This window comes from Pseudonaja textilis, chromosome Z (assembly GCF_049901715.1).
Source record: "Pseudonaja textilis isolate UNSWEBS1 chromosome Z, rPseTex1.2, whole genome shotgun sequence".
Taxonomy (NCBI): Eukaryota; Metazoa; Chordata; class Lepidosauria; order Squamata; family Elapidae; genus Pseudonaja; species Pseudonaja textilis.
Window position 1 is genome coordinate 103644057 of NC_142008.1, and position 19375 is coordinate 103663431.

General features: G+C 38.9%; 1 protein-coding gene across 1 annotated transcript in view; it reads right to left on the reverse strand.

Moving 5' to 3' along the window:
- Positions 1-15642, reverse strand: part of LOC113450805 (long-chain fatty acid transport protein 2-like) — a 30058-nt gene extending 14416 nt beyond the window's left edge. The window contains exons 1-7 of the mRNA XM_026722107.2: positions 15599-15642; positions 14879-15428; positions 8519-8728; positions 7799-7954; positions 5362-5486; positions 3917-4111; positions 986-1076 (exon numbers count right to left, since the gene is read on the reverse strand). Of these exons, the coding sequence (XP_026577892.1) occupies positions 986-1076; positions 3917-4111; positions 5362-5486; positions 7799-7954; positions 8519-8728; positions 14879-15356 (1255 nt within the window). The 5' untranslated portion in view covers positions 15357-15428; positions 15599-15642. The remainder of the gene's footprint in view (positions 1-985; positions 1077-3916; positions 4112-5361; positions 5487-7798; positions 7955-8518; positions 8729-14878; positions 15429-15598) is intronic.
- Positions 15643-19375: the final 3733 nt, after the last annotated feature.

The following is a 19375-nucleotide window of genomic DNA, read 5'->3' on the forward strand; positions in this document are numbered from 1 at the left end:
ACAGTGCTCAGGATCCACTTTGATAGCAGGGAGGTGGAGGGGTATGTGGATAATTTAACAACCAGTTCACAAGCCATTAAAAGGGTTAAAGTTTTGATTGCACAGTCACAGCTACCATCTTGATATTTTTACATATAGCAATAGCACTTAGACTTATATACCATTTCACAGTGCTTTCCATCCCTCTCTAAGCAGTTTAGCAGAATCAGCATATTGCCCCCAACAATTTGGGTCCTCATTTTACCCACCTTAGAAGGATGTAAGGCTGAGTCAATCTTGAGATTCAATCTGCCAAATTGCAGGGAGCTGGATGCAGCAGAAGTAGCTTGCAGTGCTGCACTTTAACCACTGCACCACTAAGGCCCTTATAGTCTCCAAAACAGTGAAAGTTTTAGATTTTTAAAAAAAAATTTTTTTAAAGAAAAATGGATATATGAATTTTCTTTTAATAATATATCATATTACTAATTGCCATAGACCAGGGATCCCCAATTCCTAGGCTGCAGCCTGCTAATTGTTTGTGACCTGTTTGCAATTGGGCCATGGAAGCATGGGGTAAGCATGCCTACGCAACTCCACTTATTTGAGCAATGGGATAGCATGGGCATGTGTGCTCCATGTGCATGAATGGGGGACACATGTGCATACTACTCATGCAAATGGTGCTGCACATGTGTGCTATGGCTGCTTGCGTGGAATCATCCCCTCTTCCTCCCCTGTGGTCTATAAAGTTGCAAATGTTGGGAAACTGCCATATATCTGATGTTGCCTGTGATTTATGACAGTTTTGAAGCCATTGATTGAAGCTATTCCATTGTTTCAAGTTTTGAATCAATTGAAGCCCAATAGAGTTGGAGGAGCAGGTATGAAAAGATTACACTGAAGGTAGTATATCTTTCTATTGGGTGAATTCTTGATGATGCAAAGTCTGATATTTCTTAAATGTGCTTAGCTTTCTGTTGTCCACCTGTCTTAGAAAACATACCTGTAGGCACTGTGATACAGAGCCCCTTCTCATCTCTCACAGGCTGATCTGAATCCACATCATATTGCACAAATTTATAGTTAAATAGTTTCTGAAATTGAACAGACAAGTAGAAATATGAGCCTAAAACAGGCACTAATTACAGATTACATGGATTTAATGAGCGAAAGGAACTTCATGCTGGATAAAGAGGCCCAGTTAAACCCTATAGAGCTAGTCTCTCCCTTTATCCTCTGAACAAATCCTGAGATATAGTAAGGCAGAGAATCGGGTATGTTGGAAGTGATGTATTCTCACATTCTTTGGAGTGGGCAAAAATAATGATTTGTCACAGGCAAGAAGACAAGCACTGCCCTAAGCACCCCATCCTCATCTTTTAATGTAGTGGTGAAGGTTCTGGCCTAGAAATTGGGAGACTGTGAATTTTAGTTCCATCTTATTCATGAAAACTGACTGGGTAACCTTGGGCCAGTCACTTTCTCTCAGCCCAGCTCACCATACAGGTTGTTGTGGTGAAATTAGCATGAAGAAGGAATATTATAAATGTTCATCATGTTGAATTACTTACAAAGTAATAAAGGTGGGAGATAATAGATGATAGATATAGGTAGATGATAGATAGATAGATAGATAGATAGATAGATAGATAGATAGATAGATAGACAGACAGACAGATAGATAGATGTAGAGATATGTAGAGATAGATAGAGATAGAGAGATGACAAACAGACAGATATACACATATCCACTGACTTGATCCAGCCAATTAAGACATCCTCAGAGCAAGGATTTTTGAGTTAGAACATTCTTCAGAAGCTGCCCTAGCATTTTCCTAGGTGTAGCAAAAAAGCACCCTGGAGTGCCTCTGTCTGGGAGTAAAACATTAGAATTAGCATCATTCTCTCAATAGCTGATCAATCCATGTGCTTTGAAAAATTTCACTCCTGGCAGACCTAATGTACTATTTTTTTAAAAAAAATCCTAGATCTCCTAAAACAAGAAAAGCTAATTCATTCCAATTATATTTCATTCCATGTGACCTGTGGAGACTAATGATAGCAAAAGTTGAGGGGGAGAAGAGTATTTGACCTCAGACAGTTCCACAAATTGAGAGAGAAGCTTGAAAGTGGGAAGAATTGGCAGAAGTCCTGGAAATCCAGGTCACGAATAAGGTTAAATACCTGGGAATATATTTGACAGCAAGATGTGGCATACTTAAAGAGAATAATTATAATAAACTCAAGCAACAGATTGTGACAGACCTGGCAAAATGGGAAAAGTTACAATTATCTTTTATAGGGAGAATATCAACAATTAAAATGATTTTTTTACCAAAAAATTTATATTTGTTCCAGACAATTCCAATTAGATTAGGGAAAGAGTATTTTGATGAGTTGAATAAAATAGTGCTGAAATATATCTGGCAGGGGAAAAAAGCAAGAATAAAATTAAAGTTATTACAAGATGCTAAAATAAGAGGTGGGTTCAGTCTGCCAAATTGGGGGTTATATTATCAAGCAACAACTCTAATGTGGGTCAAGGAATGGATTACATTGAGAAATACCAGACTATTGACACTTGAAGGACATGATTTGTTGTTGGGTTGGCATGTTTTCCTATGGTACAAGGAAACTAAAACACATGGATATTTTAGAAGATACTATATACGAGAGGCTTTATTATTAAGTTGGGAGAAGATTAAAAGGCAACACTATCTGAAAGTTCCAGTCTGGCTTTCAACTATAGAAGCATTTTCATATCCAGTGATATATAAAATGGAACAAACAGTTAGATATGGCGAAATTATGAATGAAAAGGGTGAAGAATAAATCTATGCAAGAATTGGAGCAACGAGGTATAAGGATGAATTGGTTTTCATATGTGCAAATACATTCTAGATATGATAAAGATCTCAAAACAGGTTTTTATGATAAATTGACTGCTTTAGATAAAATTTTAACAGGTACTGATGAAAAGGTGATTGAGAAATTATACGGGTATTTATTAGAGGTTAAATTAGAAGAAGAACAAGTTAAAGAAACAATGATTGCATGGGGGAAAAATTTTGGATATGGGATTGACTTAGAGAGATGGCAAAAACTATGGTCTCAAAATTATAAAATGACAATGTCAACTGCATATAAAGAAAATTTGTAGATGTTTTACAGGTGGCATCTTCCCCCAATGAGAATAGCAAAAATGTTTAAGAATAAATCTGAAAAATGTTGGAAATGTCATCAGATACCTGGCTCATTTTACCATATGTGGTGGACATGCGCAGAGGTGAAAAAATATTGGACTAGAATCCACACATGGTTGGAAAAAATGACAAAAAGTCAGATTGATTTTAAACCAGGAATATTTTTACTGGGTATTGTACCAGAGATATACTGATATATTTGATTGTGAATGTACTAACAGATTTCACTCCTGGCAGACCTAATGTACTATTTTTTTAAAAAAGAAAAAAGAAACCCAGATCTTCCAAAACAAGAAAAGCTAATTCATTCCAATTATATTCCATTTCATGTGACCTGTGGAGACTAATCATAGCAAAAGTTGAGGAAGAGAAGAGTATTTGACTTCAGACAGTTCTGCAAATTGAGAGAGAAGCTTGAAAGTACTGGGTTTAGGGGCTGTATGCCTTTTTCTTAAAATACTCCAATTACATTTCAAATAGTTCTGAATATATATTTTATGACCCTATATTTCTCTCTCTCTCTCTCTCTCTCTCTCTCTCTCTCTCTCTCTCTCTCTCTCTCTCTCTCTCTCTCTCTCTATATATATATATATATATATATATATATATATATATATATATATATATATATATATATATATATCAGAGGTTAAATGTCTATAAGTGGCTAGGTCTAAGTGGCTAGAAGTGGCCCAGACATTTTCAAACAGACCCTAAGAACTTCTCATTACCTTAATGAAGAAATTGGTCCTTCCCACTGCTCCTACTTTTCCTGTATAATTAATGAATCCAACAGTTCCTTCAGTAGCTCCATAAATTTCACGGATTTTGATGGGTCCAAATCGATTCAGGAACTCCTTCCAAACCTCTATTCGCATTCCATTACCAATAGCCATTCTCACCCTATGGTCACGGTCATTGTCTCTCTGTAAGGTGAGATATCAAGAAAATTAGAACTCTCCAAAATAAATATTGTATTATCAGTGGCCATGCCAAATGGTCAGGCAGTGAACCAGTTTTTTAAGAGATTGCTTGAAGAACATCCTATAAGATGGTGAGAAGGAGTGACAGTCTATAAGGATTGTTTACAATTAGTCTATAAAGTCTGCAAGGAAACTTTAGCTATTTCAGACTACAGTTGCATGGCTATGATGGCTTTAGTTTAAAAGGATAGAAATCCATGTTACCCATAGATAAATAATACGGGTTTGGTTTTCAAATTCTGGTTAATACCTTAGTGTCAATGGATAGCATCTTTGAGCAAATAGCAGGTACTGAAAATTAATTAAAGCCTAGCAGAAATATTAGGAATTACAACATTTTAGCATTTGTAACCAAATGACTATGACTAGAAAACATGTTTACTGTTGTAAAAATGACTATTCCCTCCCTACTCCTCAAGAAAAAAGGTTGTCATCTACTAACCTCCCCTGCAAATATTTCTGCTTTTGAAAACTCCCTGTAATCCTTTGTTGGAGGAGAATTCTCCAGATCTATAAAAGATCCATTAAGCCTTGGAACTGGCCAGTTCTGAATCAACCTTGTCATACAAAAACAAAGCAACCCTAAACTTGTTGGTATCACACAACCATTTTTAAACCCCTAGGTACCTTTCTTAGAATACTTTTCTTTGTTTTACCTCCATATAACTGGATTCAGTGTTTTGAACCTGCTAAGACCCTTGCTATGAGGAATATACAAAGGAATAGTGCCATTGCACAACGGCATCAGTCTACCTGTATTACAATTATATGTTCCCATATAAAGATACAACACTATTCTTCTGTGAAAGATTAGTAATAATATCGTTATTTTTCCTTTTACCTCTATAATAGATTTATATATACGTATGTATACGTACACCTACATATATCTATCCTATGACCTGCTGCTAGGCAAGTATAATTATCATTTTTTCATGAAATGGGAAACAAATGAGGGAATTGGATTACGTGAAGGGAGAAGGAATGGATATAGGAGAAAGAAATATATAAACAGGCCATGCATTCATGATAAATTGGGCCTGGGTCTCCACAATATGGTACAAGTACTGTATAGTTATCTTCTAGATTTGTATCTGCATTGCCTAGACACTGGGACATACAATTTGGCAAGCAGTTGCTTATCATTCTTTGTAATATTATTTTCTGAAGTATTAGTCCATCTTATCAATTACCTTTGGTGCATTACACAAGTAGCGCATCAATTCTCCTACATACTGGATCACAGTGACATGATAACGTCTGCAGTCATCCCAGTAATGAGAAACAGAGAACTTAGATCTCAGAACACATGTAGCTCCTTACATAAACAGAGAGAGAAACTAAGTTGGTGTGATCACTGGGTTAGAATCCTAAGCTGAAATGCTCCACCCTGCAACTTTTCAATGACATTTTCCCCTAGTTATCTCAAAGATGCTTTTTCAAGAGGCAACTGGACTCTGTTGAGAGAGGGCCGTAGGAGAACAAACACATCAGGACTAAATTCAGCAGTGCATTTGCATTTAAAAGTCACAGGGCATTCTTTTGAAGACAACAAAGTCTATGTTTTGGACAGAGGGGATCACTGTTTTAAAAGAGGGGTTAAAGAGGCCATCTATTTCAAAACTGAACAGCCCTCTCTCAACAGAGGAGGAAGGATATGACATCAATCTACAACACAGTCCTTTCAACAATTCCAAGAAGCCTCCGCACCAATTTCCATCATTCAGATGACCTTGATGACATAGATAAACTTCCAGGTGACTTTAACAATCTACTAAAAGAATGCAAATGAGCAGCTGTCTGCAAGGAGTATAAATCCTTCCATTCCCCACCATCCAGTCAGAGCTGAAGAAGCTTCTTGGATGAAAAACAAAACGTCTTCAAAGAAAAACCAGAAACTCCAGTTGCCTCTTGAAAAAGCACCTTTGGGACAACCATGACCTGGGTAGCTGAAAATCTCCATAGACACTTCGCCTAGTTACATAAAATGGCCTAAAATGATTTGGCTCCAGGATATTTGAAGAGGACAAAATCAAGATATAAATCAGATAAATAAATATATAAATAAAAGTCTTCTCTTCTTCAGCTGCTTCTGTGAATGTCATTCTTCTGCAATCAGATATCCAAATAGGTTGGGATATTGGCAAGAAATAGGCCATTTAGCTTTATATATTTTTACAGTTTATATGGTTATCATCACAAAATATTTGATCCACAAATATTTCAATCGATATCTATCCACCCACTATTCAATGATTTACTAGTTATTTTCTGCTTCTTCATTTAGCTGGGTAGCCTTTACCACGTTAAATGTCCTAGAATTACTTACTAGGAATTACTGGCAACAAATATTACAACAAGTAAATTAGCAAACAAAAAGGGATGTAATTCTCGTGTCCTTTCATTAGGGAGATTGTGAGTTCAAGTCCCATCTTAGTCATGAAAACCAGTTGGGTGACTTTGGATCAGTCACTCTCTCTTAGCCCAATCTAACACACAAAGTTGTTGTTGTGGGGAAATATTGGTATGTTAGATATGTTCATCTTAGCTGATTTTTAAAAATAATTAAGATGGGATATAAATAAATAAATGACACAACCATAGAAAATGAATACTGCTTAAATACCTATCAGTCTGTGAAATTCATGTATACTTTGATATGGCCTATGGTTAAAACAAGAAAAACTACTACTCCTCTTCCTCCTCCTCAAATTCCTCCTCCTCCAACTCCCAGCATTAACATTCATACATCGACATGTCAATTTTCTGTCTTACAAATATATGTTTTTGCATTGCAAAACTGCTCCAAGAGAGAGAAGTTTCCTTCTGAATCTGCCAAAGAGTCAGTTAAAGGGTCCTTGGCTCAGCTAATTTTTATTGTAAGAGTATATTTATGTTATTTTTGTGTCAGGATATTGGAAATGTACAGGTAATCCTTGACTTACAATTGAGCCCAAAATTTCTGCTAAGTAAAATGTTGCCCCATGTTATGACTTCTGGTTGTGGTGCTGTGGCGGAGTGGGGAGAAAAGAGCAAGCTCTGCTCTCTCATCCTATGAGCTTTCTTGCCACAGTTGTTAAGTGAATCACTGCAGTTGTTAAGTTAGCAACATCCTTGTTAAGTGAATCTGGCTTCCCTGTTGACTTTGCTTGAAAGGAGTTTTCAGTGTCCCGGGGTTATCATAGGCCCCTGAGACACTTCAACTGACATAAATAGGAGCCTGTTGCCAAAGATCTGATTTTTAATCATGTGATCCCAGGGATGCTACAATAGTTGTGTGAAAAATGGTCATAAGTCACTTTTTTCAGCACTGTTGTAACTTTGAATAGTCATGAAATGAACTGTTCTAAGTCAAGGGCTACCTGTACCTCATTACTATATTAAGATTGGTTAATAAATGACACCACAGGATAAGTCTTCCTGCTTGCCTCCTCCCATTTTTCTTAACTCCTTCATGCAGAGTTATTATTAGTTTGCTGGGAAATTATCTGGGGCAGGCTGTGATGTTCTTCGTGGATGCTGCTATATATAAGATATAAGCTGATATAAGAGTTCTGTATCTCTTGATTATACTCTGAGGGTGAAGCTCTGTTTATGTGTATTCTAGGCTCTCTGGTATTTTTTGCCTACCCATGTCTATGCTTCCCAGAAGCCCAATGAGTCCACTTCCGTGGTACAGAGGGAGTGGAATATAAACAACATCTTTGTCATGGACACCAGACAGGCGAAACAGGTGGGAGGCTGTTATTATTTTCTTCTGGGAAATGACAGCAGCTTTGGGGAGTCCTAGAGGAAAATAAAAAGAAAATAAGAAATAAAGAGTGCAATGCACTTAGAGAAAAAAGCAAGAAATGATAATTTACAATCAGTTTCGCAGCATGCTTGACTCCATGCCAAACAAAGGGATTATAATATGATCCTGGTATTTCAAAAGCACTCATTGGCAAAAAAAATTTCTTATAAGTATTTATCTCATGTATTCAAAACTATATTTATTCTTATACCTGTATCTTGTAAGTGATTGACAAACAAACAAACAAACAAATAAATAAATAACTGTGCCAATTTCCATTCAACAACAGCATCATCAGATGACATGATGATCATGATGTGAAGTGGACAGTGGACATCATGACATGATGATGAGGTCAGATGAGCAAGAAGCTTTGCAGACCCAAAGGAAAATGACTTGTTATCTAATCTTGTTACTTATTATCTAACCCTGATCTACAAATATCATAAAAACCATGCAATCATATAAGCAGAAGTCAACTGAAAATATTTCCAACCAATAGCATATTTTATCCTTCTTGGTCTCTCAACAACCACCCCATCTTTCATGCTCCTCACCTGTGGTCCCAGAGGTGAAAATATATAGACATACAGATTTAGGTGTTACACTGGCTCTGAAGGAAAAGGGCACTGATTCAGCAGAACTTAATTTGACCCTTTTGAGCAGTGCCTCTACACCTTCAGTTGGGGAATCATCACTCAGATAGAAAACACGTATCCCTTCATCATTTAAAGTAGGCAGGACATCTTCAATGGCATCTTTGAAATCTTGAAAAAGGAAAGGAAAAAAAATTAATTGAATGTACAGCCTTACTTTTGTAAATCTCTCTTTGAGCCTCTTACATAAATATTAGAACATAGGAAAAATATGGCAGAGTTTTTGCAAAGACAATGTAAAGAATAGAACTCCAATCTTACATTCTTAAAAATACTAACCATTCCTAGACAAAAATATATAATATAGTCCATTTTTCCTGATTATTTTATTATATAAAACAGGATGAAAATGTATACATAAATCTGTGTGCTAGGACTTGCAAGCAAATGAGAAATCAAGAAAGAAGAATGGAAAAAGACTTTCGGTTGTAGTGCTGTGGCGGAGTGGGGAGAAAAGAGCAAGCTCTACTCTCTCATCCTCAATCTGTGCATTCAGAGGCCCCAGCAAGGGGCCCATAGACCCTGGGGGGGAAGACGAAGGTGTGAGGAAGCCCGAGGAGAAGTTTGATGGTGGGAGCAGTCAACAGCTTCGAGGGAAACCCCATTTGCTCCAATGTGTGAATGCTCGGCCATCTCGATGGCAGACCGAAGCCGCGGTGCTTTAACTCAATGAGGGAGATACCAGACTATGAACACTATTCCTGACATCAATTGGCAGATCTGATCAGAAAGTGAAGAAGGCAGAAAGTGAAAGTCGAGGAGAGAAATGGCAGAGAGAGATGACAGAACTGTGAGTCTTAAAATAGCGGACAGAAGTCCGAATGGAAATGATGATCTGGCATTGAAAGCAGGGAATTTTTAAGATGAGATTGAAGCTGATTTATTTGACTAAAAATTGACTGGTGTTTTGGACTTGTTCTGATGAATTTGGAGTTGATTTAGACTGATTATTCAGGAATTTGGAGCCTAATCTGATGGATTTGTGACTTGTAAAAGAACAGTGGAAAGAAGTAAGAGACAGGACTGAATTTAAGAACGGAAATGACATTTTGAGATTATACAGAGAGAAGAGAAGCTCATGCAACAGATTGTGTCTAAAAGAAACATGAATGGATAAGAAAAGGAAAATGAATGAATAATACTGGACCTTTTTCTACAGAATATAATTAAAGAAATAACATTTTGATTAAGGTTTGATTGAATTTATAAGGAACTTAAAAGTTGAAATGATATGAAATTGTGAGAAGATTGAGGAACTACTATCCTGATGATTATTGATTGATTGATTATTAATAATTAATGAAATAAGTAAGGCTATATATATAAGAAGTGGAATTTAGATTTGTTTAATCCTATATTTTAATATCTATCTGTTTAAAAGAAACTGAACCCTATAGTTAAGGATAAAGAACATAGTTGATATATCATAATATAATATAGCTGTATAAGAACAATTTATAGTAATTATACCCTATTCAATTCTATCGTACCCTTTCTCCCTTTTCCTCTTTATTTTGATATTATCCTTCCTGCCCTCCCTTTTGCTCTCTCTCTTCCTTCTCTTCTCTAATATTGGTGATCCAGCTAACCCTAGGCTTTATATAAGATTTAATTAACTCTGAATAATACATAATACTATAACTTGGAGCGGTGGTAAGATATATTTTAAGGGAAATTACTGAACAAAATTGAAAATGAAAGGGAAATTAAATAATGAATGGTAAAGTGGGAAGATATTTACAACAAAGTTAGGAACATGACCAGTATTATGAAAATGACCCTGAAAGGGGAAAAAATGATTTCTGGTTTATCAGTATCCATTGCAGCTCTAGTGGGTCAAAAAACAATAGAAGGAATGCTGAACATGGAAAAAACAAGCAACACTGCCAACATGCAGACGATGCATGAAATGACGCTTAAAATGCAGGAGCCAATGGTAAACAACCACACAGATATGAAGACAGAAATGGGAGAAATGAAGGGTAAGATCCAAAAACTGGATGAGAAGATAGGAACAATTCAACAGACAATAGAGAAGAACAAACAAAAAATAAGGAATATAGAAATCAAAGCTGAACAAACAAACAAGAGACTGGAAGGGATGGACAGGAAGGTAACAGAGATGAATATAGATCTGGAGGATTTGATAATCCATCTCGAAATGGAATGTGCAGCATTTTATTTTAGATTCCAAAATGTATTGAAATCCAAAGATGAGGATCTAGGAGCCATAATGTCCCACCTAATAGCAGAGGCATTGCAAAGGGGCCAACAGGAAACAGTGGAAGAATTGGATGAGGTCTTTCAAATTCATACAAACTATGCCAGATGAAACGAACTGGCAAGGGAGGTCCACATTAGGTTCACCAGGAAAAACATAAGGGATATTGTATTTAGAATTACAAAGGACGAGCTGATGGTGTACAAAGAAAGAGAGATCATGACCTTGAAACAAATCCTGAGGTGGGTGACAGAGCTGAGGAAGGATTATAGATCTCTGGTGATACTTCTGAATAAACAAAATATCTGATTCCGATGGTTGGTTCCTGAAGGAATGCTGGTGATGTGGCAAGAAAGAAGAGTAAAAATTGACAGCATTGAAAAGGCACAAGAATTTTATGACCAGGTGATAGAAATAGAGGAGGAGGGGAGTAGCAAAAAAGAGTCAGAAGGACCAACAAGAAGACCAACAACAAGGAATACAGGAAATGGACCAAGAAGAGAGAGGCAAAGAAAAGAGAGAATACCCAAGGAGAAAAGAATTAAGAGTAAGACCCTAAAGAGAAGCAAGAACCAACAGAAGATATAGATAGACTCAGAATCAACAATGGAAGAAGAGATTAAACTACTCTCAATAAACATCAACAAACTCCCAGATTAAGAGAAAATAAATATTAACTAAATTAACTAAACAAAACACTGACATTATATGTCTACAGGAGGTACATATTCTTGAGGTAATTCCCCGTTAGGAGAATGAGTGCACACAGGGAGACATAGTGAGAGTGGTGAGGAATAACACACAGCTAGCACACAGATACACTGTATAGTAAAATGTAGGGTTTTACTTCCAGTAAACAGTTAAGCAAAGTCCAACAAGTAGTCCAAATCATACACGGTTATAGCAGTCAGTTTTCAGTCCAGGGATAATCCAATAACAAAGTCCAGTATCAATAACAGTTCAGTAATAGACTCATATCAACCCAAGAAGAACTATGATCAGCAACAGTCAATCGGGAAAAATTCAGGAAACAGTGAACATCAGAACATGGATCAACTAGTAACTATCAATAACAGAATTAACAAGCCAGGTTTCTGGCTCCATCTTATAGCCATTTGAGGAACCACACCCAATTACAATTTTAGCATTCCCTTAAAGAGACAGTATTAAAATGTCTATCCTGGTTTATGTATTTCCAACCCAACTGTTAGGTGACTTACATTCCAAACACATATCCAAAAACAACATGAAAAATGTTGAGAATACCCCAAGTTAGGTGTATTATTTACAGCATTGGCAGATCAAAAGAAAATGGGGGGTAGCAATTTATGTAAAAAAAAGAATAAATGCAAAACAAATTTACACAGATGAACAAGGCAGAATTTTAATGATACAAATTAATTTGTAACAAAACAACTACTATTAGTGGGGATATATGCCCCTAACAATAACCAGAAGAAGTTTTATAAGAGATTATATGATAAAATATTTGGTGTAGGTGAAGAAAATATCTGCTTAATAGGGGATTTCTATGCCATTTTGATGTTAAAAATATTATGGAAGAGACCAGGAAGGAAAAAAAGAGAACTCTACCAAAAGCTTTCTTCAATTTAATGGAAGAGACCAACTTGGGAGACATATGGAGGAAGAGAAATCCAAATGAGAAGAAATTCACGTTTTATTCTAGTCCACAAAAATCCTTGTCCAGAATCAATATGGTGTGGGCGAATGGGACAATTGAGAAAGACATTAGTGCAGTAGAAATAATGCCTAATATATGAGCTGACCATAGCCCGGTAAAAATTACATGGAAAGAACAATATAAAAGGAAAAGGAGATGGATACTCAACCCACAAATAACAATAGAAAAAGAATATATTCAAAGAATTAAAGATGAATTAGAAATATTTTTAAGGTTAACCTAAAACAACATACTAGCTTACAAAACTATGGGACACCACAAAGGCCTTCATGAGAGGCATGTCAATAGCTATATAGCTAAGAAAAATAAAGAAAAAGGGAAGAAACAAAAAGAACTACAATAAAGGATTAAAAAAATTGAATATGAGCTTCAAAAAGATCCAAAAAATATGGAAGCTAAGAAAGAAGTAGGGAGGATTAGACATGAATTAAATTTGATAGATACTGAGGAAAATGCACTTAAAAACTGTCAAACATAATTTTTTTTGAATCAGCAAATAAACCAGGAAGATGGTTGTCCCATAAACTAAAAATAGAGAAAGAAAAAAGATTAATTCAGCAATTTAAGGATGAGGAAGGAATAGTGTACTATCAGATGGAGGAGAAAAAGAGAATTGCGCAAAGGTATTTTGGAGAGCTCTATAAGCAAGACGAAGTTATGGAAGAAAACATTAGGCACTACTTGGAGGGAAACAGTCTGAGCCCAATCTCTGAAGAAAACTCAACAAAGAAATAACACTGGTAGAGTTACAAAAGGCAATACAAAAACAAAATAATAATAAAACACCAGGTCCAGATGGTCTATCCGGCAAACTATATAAAAATCTGTCCAAAATATTTGAACCAATGCTACTAGAACTATATAACGAGGCATTAATGCAAGCTAGACTACTGAAGCCCTGGTCCAAGGCATATATCTCCTTAATTTCAAGAGATGGCACCGATCAACAACTAATTGCAAACTATAGGCCAATCTTGTTGCTTGTTGAGTCATTTTTCACAGCTCCAAGGTATATATTTCTTATGTATAAACTCATTATGTATATAATTCTATGAATTATTACACCTATACACAATAAGATTTATAAATGCACTAAAACAATGTAAAAGGATTTTATAAATTAGTGGAAGAACTCTCTCACACACCTACACACACATACAGAGATCTCTCTCATCTCCCTCTGTGTCCCTCGCCTCCCCCTCCATCTCTCATCATCAACATCTATAGGGAGCCTGCAAGCAATATATATCTGAACATTGTGGAATTACAAAGCTCTGGATTATCCAAATTTATCAAAGAGGCCCAGAACTAGGATATTTATTAAGTAGCAATGCAAATTACTTCCTTACTTCAAAGTGCTGTAAAGACCCTAGACTTCTGCCTCAAAGTACTACTCCAAAGATACTTCTATCTGAATAATAGTGTCCAAAAGAGCAGTAGAATGGACTGATCCACTCACTTATATATTTAAATTTATTATAGCTGCCCCCTTCACTTATGAGGTTCAGAAGTTAAAACGGGAGATGTATAGAAACTGATTAAAATATGTTAAAATGCAAGAAAGTGCCAGCTTATAGCTCATAAGAAAATACAGTCATCTTTCAGGGCTCCCCACATCATGGGATCCACCCAGCTGATGGCACAGACATGTCTTCAAGGACTTCCTAAAGGTCAACAATGTTAGGATTGTAAAGGAGATGAGGTAATGTTCCAGAGGCTAGGTGCCACTGCAGAAAAGGCTTCCTTGAGTGTCATCAGATGGAAATTCTTTGTATACAGGAACCACCATACCCTCCTTCTTCCAGATCTGATGGGACAGTTGGATACACTTAGTTTTCCAGAAAACACTTTTTTTAAATTACAGAAGCAAAATCCTACTCTACGTGTCCCTTTGCAGTTCTTATAGTCTTAGCTTCCTGATCTCAGAAGACAATTGATGTTATAGTGGTGGGCAAGAGAAAAAGAGCAAAGGAGAAAGAGGTCCATTCATTCACTAACTAAATAACATTTAAAGTTAGTTGAACTATTGACAGATTATTAGCAGAGAAATGTAAACATGACTTTTAATAAACCAAGAGGTGTACTTTGGAAAATGCTTCCCCACTACCTAAATTCACAATATCAACCCATACAATGATGACAGAATACTGATATAAAAATCATTTTGCATATGCCAAACTTATTTTACCAATGCAAAATCAGAAATTGGGGTAACACTTTGACCATCCTCCTGGTTTAAAAAAATATCTTTGGGTGCAATTCAAAAAGAAGAGAAAGGACCAGGAGTTATGACATATTACTATTTTCTATAGAAGTATTTCCTACATAATTCACTCACCTGGAGTTGATAGAAGAACTTTAGCCTTGCAAGATTTCAGCACATGTATCAGAGATTTGAGTCGTATGTTAGAGTTAACACATGCCATGGTACAGCCAATTTTTGACAAGCCAATCAAAACTGACAGATAGGCAGGGATGTTCTTGAAGAAAACGGCCATAGTCTCCTCTTCTTTCAGCCCCACATAGTCCTTCAGTACTCTGGCTAGCTGGTTGCTGTGTCTATCAATGTCTCGGTAGGAATAAACCTCATCTTCAAAAATAACCAAGGGTTTGTCTGAATACTTCTTAACTCTGGCCAAAAATATTTCTAGGAAAGTGATAGGGGGAGTGTGCTGCATGTAACTGCGGCATCGATATCCCATGCGTATGTAGCCAATAAGATTTTTAAGATCCAACCAAAAATAAGGGAAGAAAAATTTGGCCAACAAGGGCAGAAGAATCAAAAGCCCAAGCACAGCTGTGTATAGATCCAGCATGGTAGGAATTTAGCCTTAGTATTTTGGAAGAAGTAGATCAGAATCCAATTTATTGCAGGATCTATCCAAGTTCTGTTTTGTGAAAGGCAAAGAGAAGAGAAATCATGAATAATAAAAAAGATGCAATTCTCACACTCCACACAGTTTCTCTAGGCTTAAATAAAAAAACATTTCTTTCCCAGCCAATAAAATTTGAATATGTGCTATAGCTATGTAATCTCAGTATGCTGTTTGTTCCTTACCTTCCTCATCTGTTGGCAACTTTCTCATCTATAATATAGGAGGTAGGTTTTAAGCAACAGGCAGTAGTTATATACAGTGCTGCCTACCTTTTGTCCTTGCCCACAATTTATATCTCAAAGTCCTGAGGCAGGAAGGAATGTTGGCACAGTTGATGCTGAATGAAAATTAACAATCTGGAAGGTCACTGGCCCTTGTAGAACAAACATTTACGAAACAATTTAAACCAGAAAGGAAAGAAAGATACATTCAGCTGCAATACCAATGAAGGAAAGGTGCATGAGTGAATGAAGCTTGCTCAAGTGGTTTAGCAAAGGATCCTGCAATCATCAGCTCCTCTTTCAAGCTGCTCTCTATGTACAGTGGGCCACTTTATATTACAGCAGTTCTCTGCAGTCTGGTGGTCACTAGCTATATAGGCTGCATGTTAAGTTTGGAAGGTCGGGCTCATAAAGACGAGAGACTCTGGTTCAGTAACAACAGCTCTTTATTTTTCGGCTAGAACAAGCTCAAAAGAATAGCAGCTGCGGCGGCTCTTTTATAGAGCTCGCCGGGGCTTGGCGGCCAATGACATTGCTTCAAGTCTCCCACGCTTGGTTTGGACCAATCGTGGCAGACTTTTAGCAAGCCAATCATAACTGCCCCGGCTGTCCAATCAGGTAGCGGTTGAAACAATGGGAATGCATGGTTTCAAGTCTGCTAATATGGAACACCCCTCCCCTCTTGGTATCGTCCAAGGGGCGGGGTGACTTAGTCGCATAGGTAGGTGGGTCTCCGCACCTGCCTACTTGACTTGCATGCTTCATTTAGTCTCTGGTCGTCGGATGGTTCAGACGGGCTCCGCATTGCTCTCAAACCTCCTGATGGAACCACCTGGAAGGGTGAGCCAGGCCTATAGCTGCGACTCCCGTCTGGTTCGCCCAGGTTGGTTGAGTCATTCGCTCTGCTGCTCCCGCCTGGATTTTCTGGGCTGGTCGAGCTTGTCCGGCTACTCCTTTCAGGTGAAGCACCCATCTGCAACGGTTCTGTGTATTCAGGTGAGTATGGTTGGTTTATTGTTTGGCTTCTGCCTGGGGGGTGTTCTGCTTGTGTTAAGTTTTTTTCTTTTCCCATGTTTGAGGTTTCCCCCCACCCTAATTTCTTTGTTAAAGTCTGTGCTGGCTAGCCTTGACCGTAGCTGGTCGATGTGGCGCTTCCAGCTTCACCCATTGGTTGTTTCTAGGCGGTATGACCGGGGGCCGGTTATTTGGGTGATTCATGCGGGTACCCAGAAAGGGTCCCCGGTGAAACTTTTTGTGAAGACAGTGTTGCTGATGTTGAATGCGTGATGTCGGCTAGTGGAGGCGGGGGGTTTCTCCGGATTATAAATGGGATGCAATCGGTCTAGTGGCAAGTGGAGTCTTCTTCCCATAAGTAGTTCTGCTGGGCATTTGTTAGTGGTTGTGTTAGGTGTGATATGGTGTATCAGCAGCATTTTATTGATTTTTTCCTGGATATTGCCGTCTTCAATTTTTTGTATGGTTTTTTTTTGTAAACTGAACTATTCGTTCTGCCTGCCCATTCGCCGTCGGGTAAGCGGGCGATGTTAATGTATGTCTGATGCCTTGGGCCGCCAGGTATTGTTCGAATGCCAGTACCATGAACTGTGTCCCATTGTCGGACACTATCACATCTGGCAAACCGTGTGTGGCAAAAAGTTTGTTAAGTTTAGCTATGACGGCCTCTGTGGTTGTTTTTTTCATAGTGCAAACTTCCAGCCAATTTGAATAGGCATCTACGGTTATTACAAATGTGTGTCCATGAGTGGGGCCAGCGAAATCAAGGTGGATTCGTGACCAGGGGCCCCGGGTGTTTCCATTCCAGGGGGGGTGCTGTGGGGGGGATGGATCGCATTTGTTGGCAACTGTTGCATGCGGCTACCCATGTTTCGATCTGCCTGTCCATCCCTGGCCACCAAGCATAACTTCTTGCCACGGCTTTCATCCGGACGATGCCCGGGTGACCTTCGTGCAGCATGTCCGGTACTGTGGTTTGTAATGTTCCTGGTATCACCACCCGATCTCCCCAAAGTATGCACCCTTTTTGAGCAAAGAGTTCAGTTTGCCGGTTCCTGAAGGCTTTAAAACATTTGTCTTTGTCATTTTCCGGCCAACCCGTTCTACCCAGCTCAAGACTTGTGCCAGCTGAGTCTTTTTTTGTTTCGCGGGCAATGTCTGGCGCGGTGAGGAGTGGGCTGGGTAGGGTTTCTATTTGGAGGACTTGAGTGGTGGGTGCTGGGTCGTCTTGCACATCCGGAAGAGGTGAGCGGCTTAAGGCATTGGCATGCAAAATGTCCTTGCCGGGGCAGTGTGTGAGCTGGTAATTATAGGCAGCCAAGAACTCAGACCACCTTGTCATGTGAGGTGACAGGATGTTTGGGGTGGCCTTGTTGCCCACCAATATGCCTAGCAGAGGTTTATGATCAGTAATGATTGAAAAGGTCCTACTGTAGACATATTCGTGGAATCTTTTCACTCCGGAAATGATCGCTAAGGCTTCCTTGTCCAGCTGGCTGTAGTTTCTTTCTGACTTGGACAGGGTTCTTGAAAAGAAAGCAGTGGGTGCCTCTTTTCCATCTGGTAAGGTATGACTGAGGATTGCCCCCACTCCAAAAGTTGATGCATCGCGTGTAATTGTTAGTGGTAGAGTTTCACTATACTGGATGAGGATTGCGTCAGAAGTTAAGAGGTTTTTTATCTGTTGAAAGGTGTTTTCCTCCTGTTTTCCCCAAGTCCAGAAGGCGGTTTTGTCCAACAGTCTATGCAAAGGTTCTGCCACGGTCACCTTTTGGGGTAGGAAAACATTATAAAAGTTAATGAGTTCTAAGAACACATGAAGCTCTGTTTTGTTTTTCAGTCTGATGGCTTCCTTGATGGCTTTGAGTTTTTTCCCAGTGGGGTGAATTCCGTGTTTGTCTAGGAGGTACACCAAAAACTCGACCCGCTTGGTGCATAGTTGGCATTTCTCTTTTTTAACTTTCAGGCCAGAGTCTTTCCCATGGACGCTGCTCTACGCCGATGATGTGTTCCTGGCCAACCTGTGCAAGGCTGAACTAGAGCACCGAGTCCAACAGTGGCACGACCGCCTCGAGCAGTTCGGGCTCCGGCTGAACCTAAAGAAGTCCGAATACCTGACCACTGACAATGAAATGACAGGCTCCATCCACGTGAACGGGCAGGAGCTACCGCGCGCCTCCACCTTCAAGTACCTGGGAACTACTCTTGGGGAAGAAGGCCTACTACAAACTGAGGTGGCAGCCAGGATCAATGCAGCGTGGGGCAATGGAAGTCCGTCACGGGCGTCCTCTGTGACAAGAAGATGCCGATGCGCCTGAAGGCGAAAATCTATAACTCTGTGGTGCGCCCGTGGCCATATACGGGCGCAGAGTGCTGGCCGACGACCAAAGAAGTCGAAAGCAGACTCCAGATAATGGAGATGCGAATGCTCCGATGGTCGGTAGGCCTCACCCTACTCGATCGCGTCAGGAACGAAGAAGTGCGTGAGACGGTTCAACGTCGTGCCCATCCCCATGGTCATGAGGCAGTCCCGGCTACGATGGTTCGGCCATGTGAGCCGCGCCAAGGAAGAATCCATCATCAAATCTGTAATGAAGGTGACTGTCGGAGGAGCGAGACCGCGTGGTAGACCTAAACAACGCTGGATGGACACGATCAAGGCCGATCTAGAGATTGCGAAGGCAGACCCGACACACGTGGCAGACAGAGAGGTGTGGAAGCAGT